The sequence below is a fragment of the Protopterus annectens genome, chromosome 5.part0 (genome assembly GCF_019279795.1).
Source record: "Protopterus annectens isolate FY-2018-M chromosome 5.part0, PAN1.0, whole genome shotgun sequence".
Classification (NCBI taxonomy): domain Eukaryota; kingdom Metazoa; phylum Chordata; order Ceratodontiformes; family Protopteridae; genus Protopterus; species Protopterus annectens.
The window spans coordinates 953,732,237-953,755,301 of NC_056735.1; the positions used below are offsets into that span (position 1 = coordinate 953,732,237).

General features: G+C 39.4%; 1 protein-coding gene across 6 annotated transcripts in view; it reads left to right on the forward strand.

Moving 5' to 3' along the window:
• The window catches only part of FDX1 (ferredoxin 1), a 657,258-nt gene that overhangs the window by 301,469 nt on the left and 332,724 nt on the right, over window positions 1-23,065 (forward strand). For all 6 annotated transcript variants that reach the window (XM_044072726.1, XM_044072724.1, XM_044072723.1 and 3 more), the window contains exon 3: window positions 6,825-6,949. In XM_044072726.1, coding sequence (XP_043928661.1) covers window positions 6,825-6,949 — 125 coding nt within the window. The remainder of the gene's footprint in view (window positions 1-6,824; window positions 6,950-23,065) is intronic.

A 23,065-nucleotide genomic window follows, 5' to 3' on the forward strand; every position in this document is an offset into this window, starting at 1 on the left:
AGTCACATTTGCCCCAAAACCTTCAGGCATCTGCTAGAAAGCTGAATTTGAAGAGGAATTTCACCTTTCAACACAACAGTGACCCCAAGCATACATCCAAATCAACAAAAGAATGGCTTCACCAGAAGAAAATTAAAGTTTTGGAATGGCCCAGCGAGACCCCAGACCTAATCCAGTAGAAAATCAGTGGGGTGACCTGAAGAGGGCTGTGCACAAGAGATGCCCTCGCAGTCTGGCAGATTTGGAGTTTTTTTGCAAGGAAGAGTGGGCAAATATTGCCAAGTCCAAGATGTGCCATACCCAAGAGGACTGAATGATGTAATTAAATCAAAAGTTGCTTCAACAACGTATTAGTTTAATGGTGTGCACACACAACAGTGTTTTTCAATTGAATTGTACAGGTTATAGGTCACATTAAAGGTGGGAAAATTTTGGAAATGATTTATTGTGGTCTCATTTTTTATATCACAAAAACCTGGCATTTTAACAGGGGTGTGTAAACTGTTTATATCCACTGTACCTATCAACGTTTCTCCATCTGAATGTGCGATATGGTATGACAAGTGATCAGACTTGGAAATTTAAGCACAAAGTAAGGTGAAATCAAGTGCAGAAATGCTGTTTGTGCACTGTAGGCCTTTATTTATAATTGTGCCTTTTATGCTTTAGAAATGTTATTGAGCATTGAATAAAATGATTTCTCTGTTGTACAGATTTAGTTTTATAACTGAAATGTGGGGAGTACGTCATAACATGTAATATCTGAGATGCGGATCACCGTACCAGCTGCTTGCTGGCTAATCATGTAAGATGAATATGAACAAAATTAAGATAGACTCTCTTTATGAAGTTTCTTCTGCCACATGGTACTTTTATTGCTATGTATTTAAAATTATGAAATTATCCATCTGAAATATGGAAACAGTTTAATTATCCTTAAAGTCCTTCCACACAAAAGTTGTACAGACCATTGCAATGTTTTTTTTTTTATCTGCTTATAATTATTGCAAAAGCTGTAGTAGTTTAGTTAAGGGACCCTATTGAAGTATACATCTTGCTTGTAGACGCACAGCATTGCTTCACAAAGAGGATGGGATAGCAGACTTTGATCTCTCTCCCTGATCTTGTTTGTAGATATTTGGATGTAATATTGGGTGCAATTCTGTCTGGATGTGTTATCACTGTACATAGTTGGCCCATCTGCCCTTAACTTGTTTCCAAATTATTATTTGGAGCAGTCATTGCAAAGAATCCCTCCTGTGTAACCTTAGTAATTAATAGGGTCTGGGGTAGCTTAGATTTTAGTCATTGAACAATTTTTGCTAACAGTTTGTATATAAACTCTTTCCAGAGTCTCCATAACATGCTTTATGCAGATGACTTTGGTCTTCTGGACTTCTAAAAATCTTCATCTCTGAATAATGCTACTCTTAGAAATCTCAAACCTAACTTGGGTGCTGAAGACCCTTGCAACACTAACACTTCATGCAAATCTGGATACTTTTTGATGCCAGAAATATTTAAGCATATACAGTTAAACCTGGACTGTCCATGGAGCAGATTAAGTAACTTTTAAAAATATGTGCAGTCATATATATCTTTGGAGTCTGACTGGATCCATTTCTTGCCTTTGCCACTTCTATCCACAAAGCTTCTGCCATAGAATGAATAATCTGATAAGTAGACAAACCGGGGAAATACTAGGAGGAGGAGGATCTTACTGTTGTCCACCTCTGCCAGAAATCTGAAGTAATGGCAGACTGCACCAAATGCGATTTGCAGGTTTTTAAGAGGGGCACACAGGATTCCACATCACTGTCTCAGTTACTGAGGCCAAGTTATTTATCCATCACCCTTAAGAGTTATGCTGCTAATCAGCACCATTATCTGTTGGGCACAGTAGGATGCTAAAATCTACTGTGTTCCCTGTGATCACTTGTACCACATTATTCTTCACTGTTATTGCATTTTCTTTCGTTGGCCCAAATGTTTGCTACATATCCAAATGATCTTCAGTGGTTGCTAGTAAGTGTTTTATATTCCTTCCACTATGTATTTACTAAATCATCTGAAAGCAAATTGTACGTGTAGTAGTACAATACTTTAAAGTCTGATGAGTCAGATTTGTCTGCTTTCACTTAGTGTATTGGATTGGTATCCCTAGTTATTTACAATGACAGTTGTGTATTCTACTTAGGTGTGTTAAACAGATCAGATGATATTAATCTGTTTCTTTCTGAATAATGACATGCTGTTATGACTGAAAAAGGGCCTGCTTTGTCCAACTGACTGATCTGTAAAATAAGAAAATATACAAGTACAAGATGGCGTCTATCCTTCCCATCCTTGCTACATGTTTGTTAGCTAAGTAACTTTGCTACTTAGTGGCTGAGTCTTTGGTAACTAAAATATTAGAATGTTACAAAGACTGCAGATCTCGTGATACCCCTTCCTTTTTTAAATGGGTGGCAAAAGGCATCATTATACTCATTTTGGATAATACTTATCATGTAGCTTTATTTCTGGGTATTGGGCAGTGACTGTTCTGTTTTTAAGTGTGGCTTCTGCTTCATTTCTATTATGTATTTTAAGTTGTAACTGTTTTGTGTTGTTTGCATTGCTTTGCATTAAGCTTTTGCTCTGTATTCTACTAAAGTATCTGTAATCTTTGTGTTTTGCTATGGTGTTTGTGATTCCCATGCCCTGGCCCAGCAATCAAGGAGCCTCAATCCACTGCACTAACACCAGCGAGGGAGTCTCATATATGAGGAAAGGATAACGGATACACACAGTAAAGTGCAATTTCCCTTAAGAGCACACTGAGATCAGTCAGTCTGGGGCTGGTTGCTCCCCCAATAAGACACCCCACTAGCACAGCTATAGGGTCCAGATCTCAGGCTAGCTGGGCAAGCTAAAATTTCCAGCACCCTCTGTCCAACCAGTGCTTCACATCCCTGCCCAGGTAGCTGATGCACACACTTTGAGATAAGTTTATACAACCACACAGACTCTCCTGGGGAAGGCTGGCACAGGTTCTCCAGCTGTGCCCCTTTTACCCAGACTATATGGTAGTAATTGCTGCCACCACCCAGCTAATACTTGTCAGCTACTCAAAGGCCCTTAAAAGGGTGTCCAAGTATTACTGTGCAATATTATTATCCAGTTGGTAGTATAGCCCATGGTTAAAGCTATTAGAGTGGCTTTGTACAGTTTTACCAAAGGCATGCAAGTACTCTTAAGAGTTTAGATTATCTCTACACAAACCAGCCACAGTGGAACAGTTTTAAAATATTTAATAATAAATAATTAAAACAACAAGACAATACTTTCTACTACACAGTGCTAGTCAAGAGTTCAGAGATCACACAGAAATACTTAAATCAGTAGTACAGTTCTGACGTCACAGAAAACACTTAGTCTAATGTTTTCTAATTCCTAGATAGTTCTAGGAGAAAACACAATTCTAACATATTATGTACATAAAGAGAGCATAAGGCAGTGCTGAGTTGGATGTTCAAGACAAAAATGCTTAATAATCTCGGGTTCTCGCTGTTTAAATTGAAACTACAGTTCTGATAAAACATTACATCATTTCACACTTCCTGGTGTTCCCAGGCTGACAGAAACTGCATTTACATTCTTTTACACTTGGAGCAGTAAAGGACATTTCACATGTAAATTCTGGTCATTAACTTCAGCGTTAAAACAATAGGCAGGAAGCCTTCATCTAGCCCGGCCGGAGCCAAATTGTAAAACATCAAAAGGCAGCCATGAAATAATTTTAATTTCAAAGGACCAACAAGAAATGCTTGACTTGGCTTTCTTTACAGCAGCGGGCAATGTTGCCACATTGTTTTAAGTTCAACATATCACAGCACCTTCTTTCATTTAAAAAAACAAGCTTGTAGTTCATTCATATTTACAAATGATAGAATTATCTGCACAATTCTATCTGGCTAGGTTGGCAGCCTTCACCCATCTCTACAGTGTTGACTAAAATGGGTACATTCCAATCAGGCCACATACCCAGTTAACAAACAATTAAAATATTCTGAGTTTGTTGTAATTTTGCTGTGCTTTGGCTAGCAACGTGTTTGAATAATGGGCAATTGTATTCAAATAGCATAAGTACTTTGATCTTCAGTTACTTGTATGTTTTTGAACAGTCACTAATGAACAGCTGATTCATTGTAGAGTATACAATGAAGATGTAAAATAAAAATATTGAAATCACATTGAGAAGCTTTGCCCATCATCATCTACCAGCAGTCATCATTACAGTCGTAAAACAACCTGGTAAAAATGTTTAAATCTTTTTAATTAGGGCCATTGCTAAGCGTTCTTCACCTCCTAACTTTCTGAAGGGTAGGAATGAGAATTGATGTAGTGAATACGCTTGTTAAAACGTTTTAGCTTTTTTTTTTTTGAAGGGATGGAGGTAGGTTTATTTAGTCGTAGTTGTATGTAGAGGTTGATATTGATCTTGCTGCTTCTGCAGTAAAGACAGAACATTTAAATTCCTTCTGCTGAAATGTTGGACAAGCCTTTTCTTCGGTGCACAACCCACTAGTTCATAATTCCATTTCCCACCAGTGAGTAGGAAGATTTTTTTTTTTGCATTGTTCACGAAGCTCCACAGTGACCAACACTTTGTCTTTGTGAGTTTGTTTCATCGGATCCTTTCTGTTTCACCACATAGGCCATAAGCATACAGGATGAAGGATATTGATAGAGGTCAGCACAGCTTACATTAATTAAGAAGGCAAAAGTAATCTTTGAGATGAAAATAATTGCTCAGTCTCTCATATGGAGCTAGTAACTTGTCTGTTTACTTGGATTGCAGGACATTGGGAATTGTTTTCCAGCAGGTTAATGTCTTCGAGACTCATTTTATCTAATACAGCGTCAGGCTAGTGGTGTAACTACTTTTTTTAGGGCACAAACCTATATTTTTCCTCATTCACACTTCTGTGTTGCTTTTAATTTGTCTTTTTTTTTTTTTTTTGCTGAGGTTAGGTGAATTAACTTCACATATGGGTATGGGTAGCCCCTTTTATAGTGGGCTTTTTATTAAAAGAAACATTTATTGGTATTAAAATACCTGTTAAGAAGGTCCACTTTTGTCAACCTGTAGGACTTGTATCTCAGATGTTAGGACTGCTTGGATGATTTTTTTTCTGTATTAACAGGTGCCTCCTTTCTCACCATGTTTGCTGCAGCTTATAAACGAACAGGAAGAATAATGGACACATGCTTTGTCACTGATTACAACAGAGCTCAGATTATGGAGACTAGGTAGCACAGTAGAATTTGATAAACAGAGATAGTTGGTAAATAGACTGCTTTGCTAATTGTGGATGGGGAATGCTGGATTATATATTGTAGGTGAGGAGAAAAATCTGTAGTGGAGAGAAGTAAGGATCTGACTAAGGAGATTCCCTAACTGTCCTAATACCAGAATTTATTGAAAAGCTTCAGCAACAAATTTTGAAAATTAAGGATAGTTGTGTTTTTGTCAAGCAAAAAGTAGCATGCCTCTCAACTTCTTTGCGTTTGAGTTCTGGAAGAATTCAGAAATTATGAGGAGGTGGGGGACAACATCCAGATCCGGTACAGTTCTTAAACAGTGTTCTAATTCATTTAAATTCATTTAAATTAATTTAAATGTTATGTCTAGTATTATTGACGGACTGTAACACATAGTGATTTACTAGAAAATCAAAAATTTTGAGGAACAGGACAAAAGTAAGTAAAATCAGGAACATTCTAAAAAAAATTGGCACTTGAGGGGTATGGGCAGTAGCAGAAGCAAAGTGCTCTTGTCTAGCACTAATGACTTTTGAAGCAGTTGGAAACTTTGTTCTTTCACACTTTACTATTTTTAACTCATTACAGCCGAGTCTGTCTCTAGGTATTTTTGCAGTTACCTCCTACTGCGCCTTTAGGTGTCAAATGTTGCTTGTTCATATTTGCATTAATAATTCCAAAACATAAGAATATATCATCTTAAAGAATACATGATGGCAAACGCAACTGTATTGATATTTGATCTCTCTCACTGAGTATTTGTTAGAACTGTAATGTGAAAACTTCAGTTTTAAAGGCTCAGATCACACCACTGTGAGTTAGTTACATACTGAAAAGTGCTGTACTGGAGGAATTGAGTTAAATGTGACAGAATGAAATTCTAGTAGCTTTTAAAAGTTGTATTCCATTCTGCCTCTGTTCTTTCCTGGCAAGCATTGTTTGGTTGTAGTCCTTGGCTCATGACTTATCTTGACAAGCTTTTGTTAAGCACCCCTAAGTGCTGTTAAGATTTAGTCTTAAACTTGCTAAGCACTTTCTCAGTACAATTTCAGAGAATGATGACAGTGCTCTGTATACCAGCAGTAAATAGAAATACTTTCTTGCATGCCCCCCCAATTTGGAGGTCTCTGACCCGATACCCTTAATATATCAACTCTTAAGTTAGACAGCTGTGGTGAAAGTTGAAAACCCATGAGATTTGAATCGCTGCTGGTGCACTAATGAAACTATGCCAGTAATGATGATCTGTGTGGAACATTAATTGAGTGTGGTGTGTGTAAAATTGTACTTGGTGAGCTGCAGTCTGTATCACTTTACACTTTGAGGTGGGGAGCATTATGGAAGAATAATTTATAAGACTGGAAGAAATTTAACATATAAATATCTGTGTCTAGAATAAGATTCATGTATGAAATGACATTTTTTACAAAATAATTTTTCATTGATTGCATTGTCTAAGTTAATTTGGCTTTTATGTTTTAGTAACTAGTGATATTTGTGTTTTTATAAAACTGCAGTGGAGAAGACAAAGTAACTGTCCACTTCATCAACCGAGATAACGAAAAGCTTACAGCTGTGGGAAAGATAGGCGATTCATTATTAGATGTGGTCATTAATAACAATCTAGACATAGATGGATATGGTAAGTCATGCATAATAATTTTGTTAATACCAAGAGACCATTGTTTCAGATAAGTGTGTACCATTTTAAAATGAGTTGTTTCATTTCATCAATTGATTGGTTGCAGCAGTTTCTAGTAGTTTTGTGGATATATATAGTAACATGTTTCCACCCCAGATTGTGTACATATCTGTTGTGACCGGGAAGGGTTGGACTTCTCAAGATCTTTGTGAGTTGCAAAGGTTGGATGCACATAAGAACCTCCAGATAGTGTTCTGTCAGATGCTCTTTCATACCATTCAGCCATGCTGTTTCATATTAAGGATGGAGTGTGCAGCATATTGTACTGAAATTGCATTGACATTTGTGGATCCATTCCTTTTTCAGGGTGTCTTTACCATTTAACTCATAATGAAATTCTGTTTGAGTTTTCAGAAGCACTCACTCATAGTAACTCAAAATTTTTATCTCCTGCCATTTATAGGTCTTATCAATGTGCTGTGTTTTGTTGACTGGAATTTTTTAGAACTTCTTTCATTATTCAGGGTACACTAGGAGCACAAGCCTATCCTGGCACTTAATGAAAGGCAAAATAATCCTGGGTGTGACACCAGTCCATCTCCATATGCACATATGTAATCACATCACACACCTCTCTACAAGCAGCTTTTGGGCAACAAAGATTGAAACAATGCTAATTCCATGAACTTCAGTCATGGGTTGACTTAGGAATGGAGTCCATTCCCATCATGATATTAGAGGCCCAAAGACTTGGAGAAATTAAACCGAGCAGTATTCACAGTTGTGCATCTTGTGCAACCCCACCCTCCAGGCAGCTTAATATGTCTGCGAGATGCAAGAGAAAACTGGGGAACCATACAAAAATCCACATGAATATAAGGAAGCCATGCAGAGGTCAGAGAGACCCCCACCAACCAAGTGCAAATGTCAGTTTGCTTCATCAAAAGATGTCAGTGGTTGGCAGTATATAGACACAACACCTAATACCCGCTTATTATTATTATTTATATTTATTTTTTTAACTGTGTAAGTTGGTTTGTCATTTGACCATTTTCAGCCATTACCCAGGCTCATGAATACACATGGAAGTACCAAAATGTAATGCACAAGGTGAATAATGTTATAGTGAAACAAAATTTCTTTATGTATTATAACCGTGATAACATATTTTGAAGGGTAGTTTACATCAGTACCATCAAGGGCATCGTTATCGGTCTGTTAACGTATATGGGTTCTGTGTGCTTGATTGTACTTTCGTTACCTTGAACGTTTAGGAGAGTGTTGTCAACTTGCTGACTGCTGGCTTTTATTTTCTGGGATTACTAGACAATGGAGAGAAGGATGTTAACCTTTCTCCACTGTTTTTGTGATCTTGGTGTTGGTATATGTGATTAGAAAATGGTGTGGAAGCGTAGCCCCCACATGGAGGCTGCTGGGAGGGCTTGCCCCTGCCTAAAACCTTTCCAGTTATTTGAGTTTTGTCTGTTCATGGTCAATGAAGTGTATGCCGATTTTGTAATGAGTTGGTGCTGCATAGTTGTGTACATTTATGTATGTGTGCGCATAAATGTAATGTGTGTGTACATGTGTGTGTATAATTTATAAATATGGGTGATATATACATACTTGTGTGTGTGTGTAATATTTGTGTGTGTGTGTATATATTTATATATATATTTATATTTATATATAAGTATTTATATATATATATTTAAATATATATATATTTATATATATATATATATATACATTTATTTATATACATTTATATATATATATATTTATATATATACATTTATATATATATATATATACTTATATATATATACTTATATATATATATATTTATATATTTATTTATATTTATATATATTTATATATATATATATATTTATATTTTTATATACATATATATATATTTATATCTATTTTTATATATATATTTATATATATATTTATATATATATATATATATATATATATATATATATATATATTTATATCTATATATTTATATATCTATATATGTAGTGTGTATATAGATGCACATAGGTATATGCATAGATGTATAAAATATTCAGTGATGTTTATCTGCAGTATATGACACTATTTTGTTAAATTGTGAAAGCAGGCATATTTACCTCATCTGATTCTAAATGAAGTAGGACGACTATCTGGAGAATGAACATATGGGGACATGCTACAAATATAACTTAGAAAGTATTCATTACTTTTTCCTAATCTTAAATAAGCTGGAATGTTCTTTTAAGCCAGTGCTGTTTTATTAAATGCTGTTTTTCTAGTAGCTGGGGTGTGTGGTGGTTTTATTAGATCCAAGTTGTTGCCTGTGTTTTGTGGAACACTCCTGCTCCTTTTGAATAAGGTAGGGGTTGACAAGTAATGTATGTTTATTCTGAACAGTAAATAATTTGGTTGTAATAATGGTCTTCTGTCAATTATGGGGAGCCAATATTATTTTGTTTGACAACTTCCTCTTGCTTTGCTAACTTCAAATTCTAATAGATGTGGTAATGTGTTTTGAGTTAAGAAAGGGCTTTATGGGCAACTGTATCAGTGCAGAGTTTAAAGGGTAGCGTTAGGTGAAATATAAGGCTTAAATATTTCTGTCTGCCCATGTTGGGAAGTATGTTCTTGCCTTTTACAACTATGGCTTTTACAGTTATTGTAATTTGTAGTGAGGGTTGATTTAATTTTGTTTATATGTATTTATTCATGTACATACAGGATTAAATTTAAGGCTGGAAGACTGAGAATGTCAGTAATAATGCGGATAGCAGGAGCCCCAGAAGTGAACCGTGGCGTGTACTGCAGTTTGTCTCTTATCTCCTGTGACTGCTTAATTTGGTGATACTTAAATAGTTGTGATCTACTAGAACATTCTATCTGTTTTAATGGATGTCCACCAAAGCTTATTTCTAGTTCGTGTAGATGAAGTTAATGACTCAAGTGTTCCAGTTAATGTTAATCGCTTCCACTGCTGATGCAGCCTTTAGGCTTTATGGGTTGTTTCCTGCCTAGGAAACTACAACCGTCCAGCTTCAAAAAGTTCTGACTATCCCCATACTATCATTCTAACTGCTGATTGGTTAATTGAAGGAGTGAAAGCAGTGATCAATGTGAAGATTTCTGTAGTACCTGACCTCTCAAGAGGAGGCATCTCTTGGGTTTCACAGGACCAGCAGTCTGCCAAGAGCTTCATTTCTGTCAGGTAATTCCTCATTGGGGAACCCCTCCACACAGAAATAATTGCTTTTTTTAAGAAATAGTAGTATATGATTTTTTTTACGGAAAGTGGTATTTACTGGGGTTGTTAAAGGGTATTTTTTCACAGTATATCGAAGATCTTCGTCATTCCCACTCCTTGGTAATCCAGTACTGGTCAGCTTTCAAAAGCTCAGACTCTCTTCCATCTGTATTCCTGTGACAGAAGACTGGCTGAACATATCCTGAGAGGGAAGCCTTCAGCTGATACAGGAAGTGAGTATTCAGTATTTTTTGTCATCCAAAGAAGAAAGTCCTCTGGCTCTTGACAAGAGCCAGTGCCAATTTTTTCTGGCGTTCTGCTCAGATAAGCCCCATTTGGTGACCCTTTTCTCTCATCCTTATTATTGGATTTATTTTTCTGCTTGTTTAAAAATATATTTTATTTCTTTATTTCTGTTTTTATAGTAATTCCTGTTGGAATTTTTATTTGTAGCAGTGTTTATTTTAGATTCTTTGACAAATGCTTGTTGTTGCTGCTTCTGAAGAAACTTTCAGTATTTCTCTCAGAAGTGCTGTGTGTGTGTGTGAGACACTAGGGATGTCTCAGAACAGTGAATTAATCACACCTGATTTTACTGTTAGTGCTTCATTTTGATATTTTGACAAGAAAATTTTGCAGAATTTAAGTTGTTTCAGCATGTCCTCCCTGCGGTCATGTGGGTTTCCTCTGGGTGCTCTGGTTTCCTCCCACATTCCAAAGACGTGTAGTAGGTAGCTTGGACACTCTAAAGTGGCCATAGATGAATGTGTGTGTGCACGAGTGAATGGTACTAATGAACTACCACAGCAGGGCTAGCCACCCGGTGGTGTAAACCTTGGCTTGAGATGATTGTCACTGTGAAAGTGACACCCCGACCCCATGTGCAAAATGGGAAGAAAAGAATTGAGGGTGGGTCAGTGGGATGGATGACTCTACACTGAGTGTTTAACATCAGATTGTGATTTTACTGTGATGGATGACTCTGCAGTGAGTGTTTAACATCAGATTGGGATTTTACTGTGAATGACTCTAAATGTATTGTGTTGATGTGATTAAAGTGTGTGGAGCTAATTTTTATCACTGGTTTGGCACATTTACTGCTTCTGTGTTTATTATGTCAGTTGTAAAAGAATTCTGAACACATTTCAAACTTTTATTTTTTCTTTTTCTTTTTGAGATTAAAGCACAGTTTGGCAGAGTATAAGTTTGTGTGAACATGCTTATCACTAGAAACAAAGTGCTTATTGTGGTACATTGTGCAATACTGTCAGTTTATTATTCTGGCTGAGGTCCTCCCCCTGACTTTATGGATCCTAATTCTGGTACCCCTAAGCAAATCGGGTTGCACTTTACTAACCATAGGCTGATGTTTTTTTTTTTTTTTTTTTTAATTCTTTCAGGACCACTTCTGGGCCTGCAGACCACTGCCTTTTGCCCCATCTCCCTCTAGCGTAGCTTAGATGGCCACTGTAGGGCAGGCATTACACACACCCTCTGGGGCTATTCCAGTTCCTGGTGCAGGTAAGGGAGAACCAAACCCCTTAGTTGCAAGAGACCCTTTGCCAGACATAATACTTGGTCCCTAGATATTTTAGCTAGTAGTAGAATTTCACAAGAAAAAGAAATGGAAGCTTTATCATACAGCTGATTATCAGAATATTGTTATTGTTTATAAGGCTGATGCGGTTTTCTTAGGTGAGTGTTGCATACAATTTGGAGGATTTTGCTGCACCCTTGGCTGAAGAGCAGAAGTTTTATATAAATGATACTGTTGCTAATTTGACTCTTGTTTAGAAACATGCTTTGAAAGATGTGTTTGAATGTAGAGATCCAGCCTTGAGAAATGCTGCTTTTGTTGTCTTAAGACAGTGCGCTATGCTTGGGTATGTAATCAGAACTCTGTTTTAAAAGCTGCAATTTTGAATAAATAAGTTCTGACTTTGTGTTTGAGCCCAAGTGATATGATAGAGACCACTTAATACATGGGGTAATCTAAGATATTTCATGTTCACACGTTCTTCCAAAACAAAGGTTTCCTTCAAGGGACAGAGCAAGCAAAAATCCTAGCAAAATAAAAGTCATGGATGCAAAAGGAAGTGGGCAGGAGGATCATTCATTGAAACCAAAAAAAGAGGGTTGTTTACCCCGAAACCAGTCCCCTGCAAAGGAAAGACTATGCCATGTCACACATCACGCCTGCCCTGCCTCCTGTTCTTCCTTGTCTTCCTTCCCTGAGTCTCTCTTTCAACTCTGCAGCCTGGTCGCAAATAGCGTTGGACAAATGGGTTCTGAGAATAATTCTGAGAGAATGCAGTTGGCAGTGGATGTAAGATATCTCCCCTTTAAGGGGATTGTTTTACACCCACCAGAACAGACAGAGCTGTTTCCTCCAGTGCTGCATCACATGGTAGAAGCAGGGTCATAGAACCAGTGCCTGTGATACAGAGACAAAGGATTTTACAGTAGAGTCTTTTTGGTACCAAAAATAGAGCACTCTTGGAGACCCATCCTAGATTTGTCATTTCTAAATACCTTTGCATAAGTTCAGAAATTCAAAATGCACACCTGCACAGGTCCTAGCATTGGTTCCAGACCACTGCTTCATCGTGACTGTAGATCTGAAGGTCACTCATCAATATATTACTATTGCTCCCATTTCTAAGAAATTTGAGATTTGCTGCGTCTAGTTTACATTATCAGTTTTCTGCATTACCCTTTGGGCTATCTGCTGCATCACAAGTATTTTCAAAGTGTCTGGCCCCAGTGGTTGCCTTTTGCAGAATGCTAGGCATTTATTTAGATGACTTGCTGATTTCTGCAGATTCTGTATCCAGGTGCTTGGATTCCTTAGACAAGGTTATAGAATTCCTTTCCCAACTGGGCTTAAAAATGAACCTTCAAAGGTCTTTCTCACAGCCCCTCAATGAATTATTTTCTTGGGGTATTGGAAAGATGCAGTAAAAAGGAAGGCCTTCCTGCCAGAAGACCAAGTTCTGTCTTATTAAAGTTTTTTCTTAGAGTCCTCTCTTTTAGAAGTGGCCTCAGCAAAAGTTCCTCAAGATTCTAGGCCTGATGGCATCGGTGATCCTCAAGAAGCCACTAGCCAAAATGTTGGAAGTGTGACTGGGAAGAGACTGTTGGGAACATATTTTCTGAGTGCGGTGGGTTAGTGGACTTTAAGAATTTCCTGTGGTGTGCACGGTCAGAGATGCTGGGTTGGGTGGATTGGTGTGACGAGAGAGATGATTTTTCTGAACTGTTATACAGAATCAGAATTGCCTAGACATGGTAAGGCCTTGCTGTGTCTAATTATGGTGGCTGCCAAAAAAGCAGTTACTAAAAAATAGAAATCAAAATGTAAACCAACTATACTGGAAGTAGCGAGTATAGTAAGAGAAATAAAACTGGCATTGAGATCTTTAGAAAAGGGTAGGCGCAAACTACATAGGAGAAATGGGAATTGTGGGAACAATGCATACAGGGGAGGAATGAGTTTTAAATGAAGACAGGACTTGAATGAACTATGTAATATTTGACTAAAAATGATTGGGTAGCTTGTGAGGTACAATGTTTGCAACTGGGAGTGTGTCAGTATGGTCTGTGATGTAAAATGCTTGCAACTAGGATTGTTTATTGTGGCTTTTCATTTAAAAAAGGGGACAGGAAATGAATAATTTTATGTAATGTTGCTTAGGTTATATGTTGTATAGCAATATGTGAAGTGTAATGTTTGTTAATGCTAGTTTGTTAGTACAGTTTGATTACTTTTGTATAAATGTAAATTTGCCTATGTCATAAGTGATAATTCAGTAAAGGTGTTTAAAAAAAAAACTACTAGCCAGACTACACATGATCAAAATTCAGTAGTACTTGAAGAATTGTTTGACCCAGCAGCTTCATACCTTGGATTTCCAGGTGCAGGGTACTGGGATTTGTGAAACCTTAACTGTAGTGGTAAAAAGATCAATTGGCTCTGAATCCAGGACTCTCTTTCTTCAGACCCCAGTTCAATTTGTTCAGACGGACTCTACTCCCCACACAAAATGAAAAGTGCCCCTTGGAGTTGAAGTGCAAGGCTTGTGAGGTCCTCTAGACACATCAAAGCTCATAACGTAAAGAGATTTTGGCAGTGATCATGACCTAGAAGTTCTTCACTTGTGGACTTTTGGGGTCCATTTCTAATGGTCACAGACAACGCTGCCATAATGTGGTACCTGTACAAGCAAGGAAGTACAAGGTCATACCCTCTTTGCCGGTTGGCAGTGATGGCCTGGGAGCTGGTGCTGCAGCATTCTCTTATTCTTCAGGCCTTGTATTATTCCCTCAGAACAAACTGAGTAGATTCTGGACAGACCCTCACGAGTGGAAGTTCATATAAAGCAGCACCTCAAGTAAATCTGTTTGCTTCCTTTCAAAACAGACAACTGAAAAAGTTATGTTCAAGAGTTCTTGCAGCCATGCTTAGAAGATAGCTCTGTTGTTCCCATGGTCAGTAATGTTCCAGTATGCATTTCAGTCTTTCCAGTATTTCATAAGGTACTTCTAAAGATTCAGAAAGAATTACCAAAGATCATTGTGGTAACTGCATTTTGGTTCTCCCTTTTAATGGAATTGCCCACGGGCAATTACCACAAGCTTGTTTTACAGTCTGGATCTGCTCACACATCAGGGGTAAAAGGTACATCCCATCTTAGAACATTTGCAGCTGACCATCCCACCTGGGTGATTCTGTCTTAAGGCCTTGTTAAGCACTTGTTCCATGCAAATGTGCAGCAGGTATTTAAGGAAGCAGGAAAACCTGCAGCTAGAAAATCTTACGTTTACAAGAGAAAGAGGTTTTCTAGGTAGCGCCTAGCCAGTAAAAAATCTCTAAATTGGTTTTGACCCCTCTGGTTTTGAAATATTTGTGTGAGTTACTTGGAGATGGTTAGTTATATGCTTCTATCAAGGTGCATCTTGCAGGCATCTCAGCTTGTCTGCCCATAAATCCTGTCTTTTGTCTTTTTGTGGTCAGTTTATGAAAGGAATGTTGCATGTTAGACCCCCTTGAAAGCAAATTCCTTCTCCCTGTGATCTCAACTTTGGATATGAAAAATTGACCTTGCCTCCTCTTGAAACCACCTTTTGGGCTGATTTACATTTGATTACTTGGAAGACTTTTTTACTTATTGCTCTGACATCTACAAGGCGAGTTTCTGAGCAGCAAGTTCAACCCTATCTGGCGTGTCACAAAGACGTGGTTGTGTTACGCACCAAGTCATCATTCAGTCTTAAATTTTTTTCTGAATTTGTTTGGAATCACACTGCCAATCTGCCAGTCTTCTTTTCTGATCCAAAAAACAAGTGAGAGAAGATTCTACATACCTTGGATGCGCAAAGTCAGCTTAGTCATTCTATTTGCAAAAAAAAGCCCTTTAGGAATGCAGAACAGCTGTTTGTCTTCTATATGGGAGATACGTTAAGAAGGGTTAACTTGTTTCAAAATATTGCATGATGGTTGTCCTCCTATATTTTGTTATCCCACCATGGTGAATCTCTTCCAAGTAAAATTAAGGTTTATTCAACTAGGGCCTTATCTCCTTTGATGGCATATCAGAAATAGGTGGATTCTAGAAGCATTCTAGGGGCAGTAACCTGGTCCTTTCTTACTTTCACAACGCACTACAGTCTGGATTCCTTTTCAAGGTCCAGAGCAGGCCTTGTTAGGATCATTATCCAGGAGGTCCTGAATCCTTATCCTTCCACCTCCCGGGTAGGGTAAGTTTTGGGAATCTACCCAAAATGCTACTGAGGCATTGAGAGTGATGAACATAGTATAGTTGTGCAAATTCTACTTGCCTGTAACAGATATTCAAATTATTCAATGGCAGCACCCACCCACTGTCCCCCAGATTGTGCATAGTTGAGATGGGTTTCATTCTCTTTAATTTAGTTGTTGGATTTAGGTTTTTATTCTAGTATTTTGTTTGGCTGCAAATTTACCCTTGCTGGCTGATTTTGGCTTCAGGTACTTTCCTGCCTTCCTTTGTAAAAGCAAAAAAACAAACATTTGTTTCCTGTGACAGCTGAAGGCTTTTCTCTCGGGATATGCTCAGTTAGTCAGCTATCACAGGAAGAGAGGTCTGAGCTTTTGAAATCTGGGTTACTTTGGCAGATAACCCAAAATGCCATTGAGGCAGCGAGTAATTCGAGCATCTACTGCTATGGGTAAGTAGGACTTGCGAAACTATTTTAATCCTGTCGGAGACTACTGTTTTTAGCTAGAATTGTTAATGTGTGTGAGGAGAGAGAATTTTGAGTGAAATAAAGTGCTTGTGTAAAGTTTCAATTTTATGGGGCAGAAAAGTTTGTAGAGGAATGAACAAGAGTATGTGTCAGTGTAATGCCTCCTACTGTATTGATTTCTGTCAATGCGTTTGAATGTTTGAGGAGTAAATTGTGATGTTCTTCGTGTTTTGCTGTTGCAGTCATCACATTTGGGTTGTCTTCCTGCAGGTAGCCCTCAGCCAACCTGAATACCAGAGTCTTCGGATTTCTGCGTCAGATGCTGTCGCTTCTTCCATGACGTCAGGGGTATAAAACATGCAGCCAATGCCATTACATCAGTCTTTCTTGCCGTGCGGTGCCAGAAGCAGTTCGCAAGTGCCGGTCGGCCGACTCATGAAATTTTCGTTTGAGTTTCAGACCTGAAGTCTTCAAACAGATAAGTACCCCGTTGGGGATCCTTTTTTTCTTGCTCTAACCGATGTCAGAAAAAATTACCAATGGTCTTGCCTGTGGGAAAGCAAATACCTCATAGAGGTTTTCATTCTTACTGCGTCACCTGTTTAGGCCCAGACCACGACGCCCCTCACTGTCGGTTTGGTGCCTTGTTCAATGCCTGAACTATTCGTCGTTGGGCTATTTTTGTAGCTAAATACTTTCATTCTTGATCTCCGTACTCCGAAATGGCTTCATTAAGCCATCCCATTACCAATCTTCTGAAAAAAATGTAAGGATAAAGACCGAGACCGAATAAGTCCAAAACTGCAGACACTTCCGTTAAGCTAGTTGCCAGTCCGCCGGTACTCAGTGAGGCGCTTTCACAGCCCCTGATGCCAGCTACTACAGATTTGCAGGCCTGTACCGAAACCCATTTGGAGTTCGGTATGCCGCAAGATGCTTCTTCGACTATGGCACCTGCAGATGTCTCTACCGTGGATGGGTCCAGGGTGTGCAGGCACTGGCTTCTGAGGCTGTATTCAGGCCTACTGATTTTCGTTTTAAACCGACAACTTCATTTCAAGCTAAGAATACCGAATTCCTCAGGCCTAAAGCTCTCACTACACCTAGAAAACCGACAACCAAAGTGCATTCTTAGGCCCATATGCCTCAAAAACAAATGATTAGAATGGCTGAAGACCTTATTACCTTTTAATTAGGGGAAGCCAACCTTCCCCCTCTAAGAGACCTAGAACTGATTTTCTTTCTGATTCTTCTGATCAGGAATCTGATATCTCTGTTCCTTCTGATTACCAAGATTTACCCTTATCTACTTATGAGGATTCTCATGCAAAGGGTTCCATTCCCTCTGCTTCCCCTCCAGAAGATTTTTCTTTTGGTGAAACCTTGCATACCCTTGGGGAGCATTTCCACTGGGAAAGTCAGGACTATTCAGTCCAAAAAGAGACTTAAGAATTTTTAAACCTGCCTCAACACAGGCCTCTAGCTATCCTTCCTGATGTTCTTCATGTTTCACTGTTGCAGTCATTACATTTGGGTAATCTGCTGGCAGGTTGTCCTCAGTCGGCTTGATTAACAAAGCCTTGGGTCCTGCGTCTGTTGTCCCTTCTTCCATGATGTCAGGTTGTCAGGGGTATAAAACATGCAGCCAACGTCATTACATCAGTCTTTCTTGCCATGCGGAGCCCGAAGCAGAAGCAGTTCGCAAGTGCCGGTCGGCCGACTCCAGAAATTTTCGTTTCAGAACCGAAGTCTTCAACTCAAAGCTAAGTACCCCGTTGGGGAAACTTTTTTTTCTTGCTCCTTATTGATGTCAGTGAAAGTTGATAATTGCATTACTTGTGGGAAGCAAGTACCTCATAAGGACTGTCATTTGTACTGTATTCCTTGCCTAGGCCCTGACCACAACGTGCCTTGCTTTCGGTTTTGTGCTAAATTTAATCAACGCACGATTAAACGTCTGTATATTTTTGCTTCTAAATATTTTGCTTCAAGATTTAACTATCCAGAAATGTCGTCTGTTAGCATTCCGGCTACCGGAATACCTAAAAAATGCAAAGAAAAAGACAGAGACAAGACCGTCTAGGTCCAAAACCGATGAAGCTTCTCCTAAGCCAGTCACCGGTACTCAGTGAGGTGCTTTCGCAGCCCCTGATACCTGCTACTTCTAATTCGCAGGCCTGTACTGAGACCCATTCGGTGTCCGGTATGCCTTGAGATGCTTCAGTTATGGAACCCACGGATGTCTCTACTTTAGATGGGTCCAGAGCCGCTGTGCAGGCACCGGCTTCTGAGGGTGTTTTCAGGCCTACAGATTTGTATATTAAACTGATGCCATCTTCAAAATTTAAGGCCAAAATCTAAATCTATGTCTAAAAAACCGACGCCTGAGCCACATGCACAGGCCCCTATGCCTAAAAAAGAAATGATCAAGATGGCTTAAGATTTAATTACTCAGATCAGGGGTAGCCAACCCCCGCCTTCTAAGAGGCCTAGGCAAGACCTTGATTATGAATCTTCTGAACAGGATTCTATTTCTTCTGGCTCTTCTAATGAACAGGATTTGTCTATTCCTACTTATGAGGACTTTGATGCAGAGGATTCCATTCCTTCTGCCTCTCCCCCTGAGGATTTTTCTTTTGGGGAAACTTTACATGCCTTAAGGGAACATTTCCACTGGGAAAGTCAGGATTTCTCTGAATCTAAAAAGAGACTTAGGGATTTTCTTCTTCTTCCTCAGCATAGGCCTTTGGCTATACCTCCTGTTCTAGACATTGTTGATTATGTTTTTTCTGAATCTAGTATGACCCCTGATTCTCTGCCTCCGGCTCCTTGTAAGTCAGACAGGTACTACAGGGATACTGACTCCCATAAATTCCTTTTCAAAAACCCTGTTGCTGATCCTGAAACCATTTCTCAGGGTCCCAAGGGCATTAAGGCCTCTTCTGCCAAACATCCTACTCCTTCTGATAGAGATTCCAGGGCGCTGGATAGATGGGGTAAGAAGGTTTACACGTCTGCAACCTTGGCAATCAGGGCTTTACACTGTCAATTTCATACGCTTAAATATCAACAGCATATCATGGGAGTACTAAACAGAAAATTATGTTAATCCCTGACTGTGTGGAAAATAAAGAATTGCAGGATTTATTGCATTCAGCTGAACAAGTTGGAAAACATACTTTGCAGTGTGGTTTTGATTCCTTGGAGGCCTCTTGCAGGGCTGCTGTAACTGGATCTGTGCTAAGAAGGCATGCTTGGCTCAGAGCAAACTCTGCCTGACCATGTTAAAGCAAAATTGTTGGATGCTCCTTTACAACAGGACAGTCTCTTTGGTAATGAGGCTGAAGAAGTGTTAAAAAAGATGGAAGATAAAGCTAAATCTATGCAAACTGTGAAAAATTTCTTACAAGTGCAACCTCCAAGATTTAGTAGGCACTGGTCTACTAAGAACTGGCCCTTTCCAGTCCCCTCGAACCGCTCCAGTCAAATCAAGACATTCCAAAGGCTCCAGGTTCCAGTTACAAGGAACTGTTAGAACAAAACAATGGGGGGAAAACTAGCACTTCATGCACGAAACTGGCAACGTATTACCCAGGACAAATGGGTTTTAAATATAGTATCCCAGGGATACAGATTTCATGTCCACATGTTGCCAATCCCCAATGGATGGCCAGATCTGTCCCCAAATCAGTGGGCAGAGGCCCAGAAACAAATTCTGTCCCTCATGAACATGGGGGCTATTCAGCCAATACCAGAAGAGGAAAAGGGACAAGGTTTCTATTCCAGACTTTTCCTGGTACCCAGAAAAGACAAATCATGGTGTCCAATTCTGGACTTATCCACTCTAACCACATTTCTGGACATACCAAAATTCAAGATGCTGACTCTTCAGCAGTTACTACCTATGCTAGGGAAAGATGCCTGGTTGGTAACTCTAGACTTAAGAGGCTTACCTGCATATCCCAATCAGGGAATCTTGCAGAAGATACCTCCGCTTCAAAGCAGGCTACTTGCATTACCAGTTCTCTGCACTGCCCTTTGGCTTATCTACTGTGCCCAGGGTCTTCACAAAGTGCCTGGCACCAGTAGTTGCATTTTGCAGGCAAAGAAATATTCAAATATATCCATACCTGGACAATTGTCCTTGTTTTTCTGCCTGAATTAGACATTCTTCTAAAGCATCTGGCGTTTGTAAAAAAAAAAAAAAAAAAAAAAAAAAAAAAGGCTCTAACTTGTCTAGGGTACACCATAAACTAAAAGAAATCACAACTGGTACCCTCTCAAAAAATTACATTTCTGGGTGCAAGCTTGAATACAACTGCCCAGATGGCTTACCTTACCCCAGAAAAGCAAATTCAATTGATGACTTACTTCAAACAGGTGGCCACAAAAACCTTGCTATCTGCAAGATGAATTCTGCAGGCCTTGGGGTACATGGCCTCCTGCATTCTTCTAATTCCATATGCAAGACTGTATATGAAGAAATTTCAGTGGTACTTAAAAAGTTTATGGAGTCAAAATTGTCACAACATGGAAACAATGATTCCTTGCCTGAAACTAGAGTTCGTATGGTGGGCAGAGGCCTGCCACCAAAACAAGGGACTGCCATTCACTCCACACCCTGCCGCCCATACCCTAACAATGGACGCATCAGACTATGCTTGGGGGGCTCATCTGGCAGGGAAGTGCATTCAGGGCAAATGGAGCCCAAATCAAATTCACCTACATACCAATCAGAAAGAGATGCTAGCTGTACAGAATGCTCTGACAGCCTTTAAGGACCACCTTCATCCAGGACAACTACTGATAGACAGACAAACACCACAGTTATGTGGTACATAAACAAGCAGGGGGGTACGCATTCCTACCCCCTTTGCAGACTAGCCATGGCGTTGTGGAAAACTGCCTTGACCTATCAGATAAAACTACAAGCTCAATTCCTGCCAGGAAAGCTAAATTCTCTGGCAGACAAACTAAGCAGAAATCTTGTGGACCCACAAGAATGGAAACTGGAACCACAAGTTTTCAGTATGTTGACACGCAAGTGGGGGAACCCAGACATAGATCTTTTTGCCTCACCCCAGAACTATCAGTTGGACAAATTCTGCACAAGAATTCATCACAAAAAAGCTTGGAAAGTGGATGCTCTATCAGTCTGTGCTTTCACCCTCTGCCTCTGCTCTTCAAAGTTCTACTAAAAGTTCAAACAGGAGAAACCAAAAATTATTCTGATTGCTCCAGACTGGCCTCTCCATCACTGGTACCCACTCCTGCGCAATGTATCGTACTTTCCTCTGACACCGTACCTACTGTCTCAGCAGAACTACCAAATTCTGCACACTCTGCTCCAAGCTTTGAATCTTGCAGCGTGGCTAATCAACTAATTTCACCCTTGGTATCCCTCAGCAAATCAGTGATGGATGTCATTTTGGAGGCTAGAAGACCTAGTACTAGAAAATCTTATGCTGACAAATGAAAAAGATTCTGTGCATGGAACCAATCACAAGGAAATAAGTACAGCAATGCCCAGTGTTCCTCAGATTCTGCAATACTCAACTGAGATGCTTCACAAGGGCCTATCTTTTTCTTCCATAAAAATCCATGCCTCTGCCATTTCTGCTCATTACAACACAGAATCTCCCCTCTTCTCTATTCCTCTGCTAAAGCAGTATCTCAGAGGGGCCAAAAATTTATTCCTGCATGGGACCTCAGTTTTGTTTTGGAAAAACTCACTTTCCCTCCTTTTGAGCCAGCTGCTACTGCAGACCTAAAATTTCTCTCTTGGGAAACAGCTTTCCTTTTAGCAGTCACTTCAGTTAGAAGGATTTCAGAATTACAGGCTCTTATGGCAGTGGAGCCTTTCATTATTTTTCATCCTGACAAGGTGACTCTCAGGACCAATCCATCTTTCTTGCGTAAGGTGGTATCCAGTGTGGCTTTTAATCAGACCATTCATGCCAACTTTCTTCCCCAATCCACAGAACAAGGGTGAGTGGATTCTGCATTCATTGGATATACCCAGACAACTTAGATTCTACTTAAACAGGATGAAATCTCTAAGAAAATTTGAACAACTTTTGGTGGCATTTGCTGCAGGGGCAGAGGGAAAGGCTATTTCAAAGCAGACCGTTTCCAAATGGATAAGCCATTGTATTCATTTCTGCTATATGCACCATGGTAAACCTATCACCAAGGGGGATCAGGTCTCATTCCACCAGGGCTGCATCTACTTCTGCAGCCTTTCTCAGAGGGGTTCCTACCAGAGACATTCTAGAAGCTGCTACCTGGAGCTCTGTTCATACGTTCACCAAACATTACCATTTACCTCTCTTCTCTAAATCCAGAGCTGGCTTTGCCACTGCTGTCCTGCAGGGCCTTATAGCAGTGCTCCTAATGCTGTATACATCCATCCTCCCAACCATAGCTTTGGGATTCTAACCAAAGGCAATGACTGCAACAGTGAAACAGTAATGACATAGTACAGTTGTGTACACTTACCATAAATGTAGATGTTCAAGTGTATTCACTGTTGCAGTCCTGGTTACCCACCCTCCAGCCCCCTGTTTTTCTCTTACTATATCTCTTCTTGCTTTTACTATGCTTAAAAGTCTTTTTTTGGGTGTATT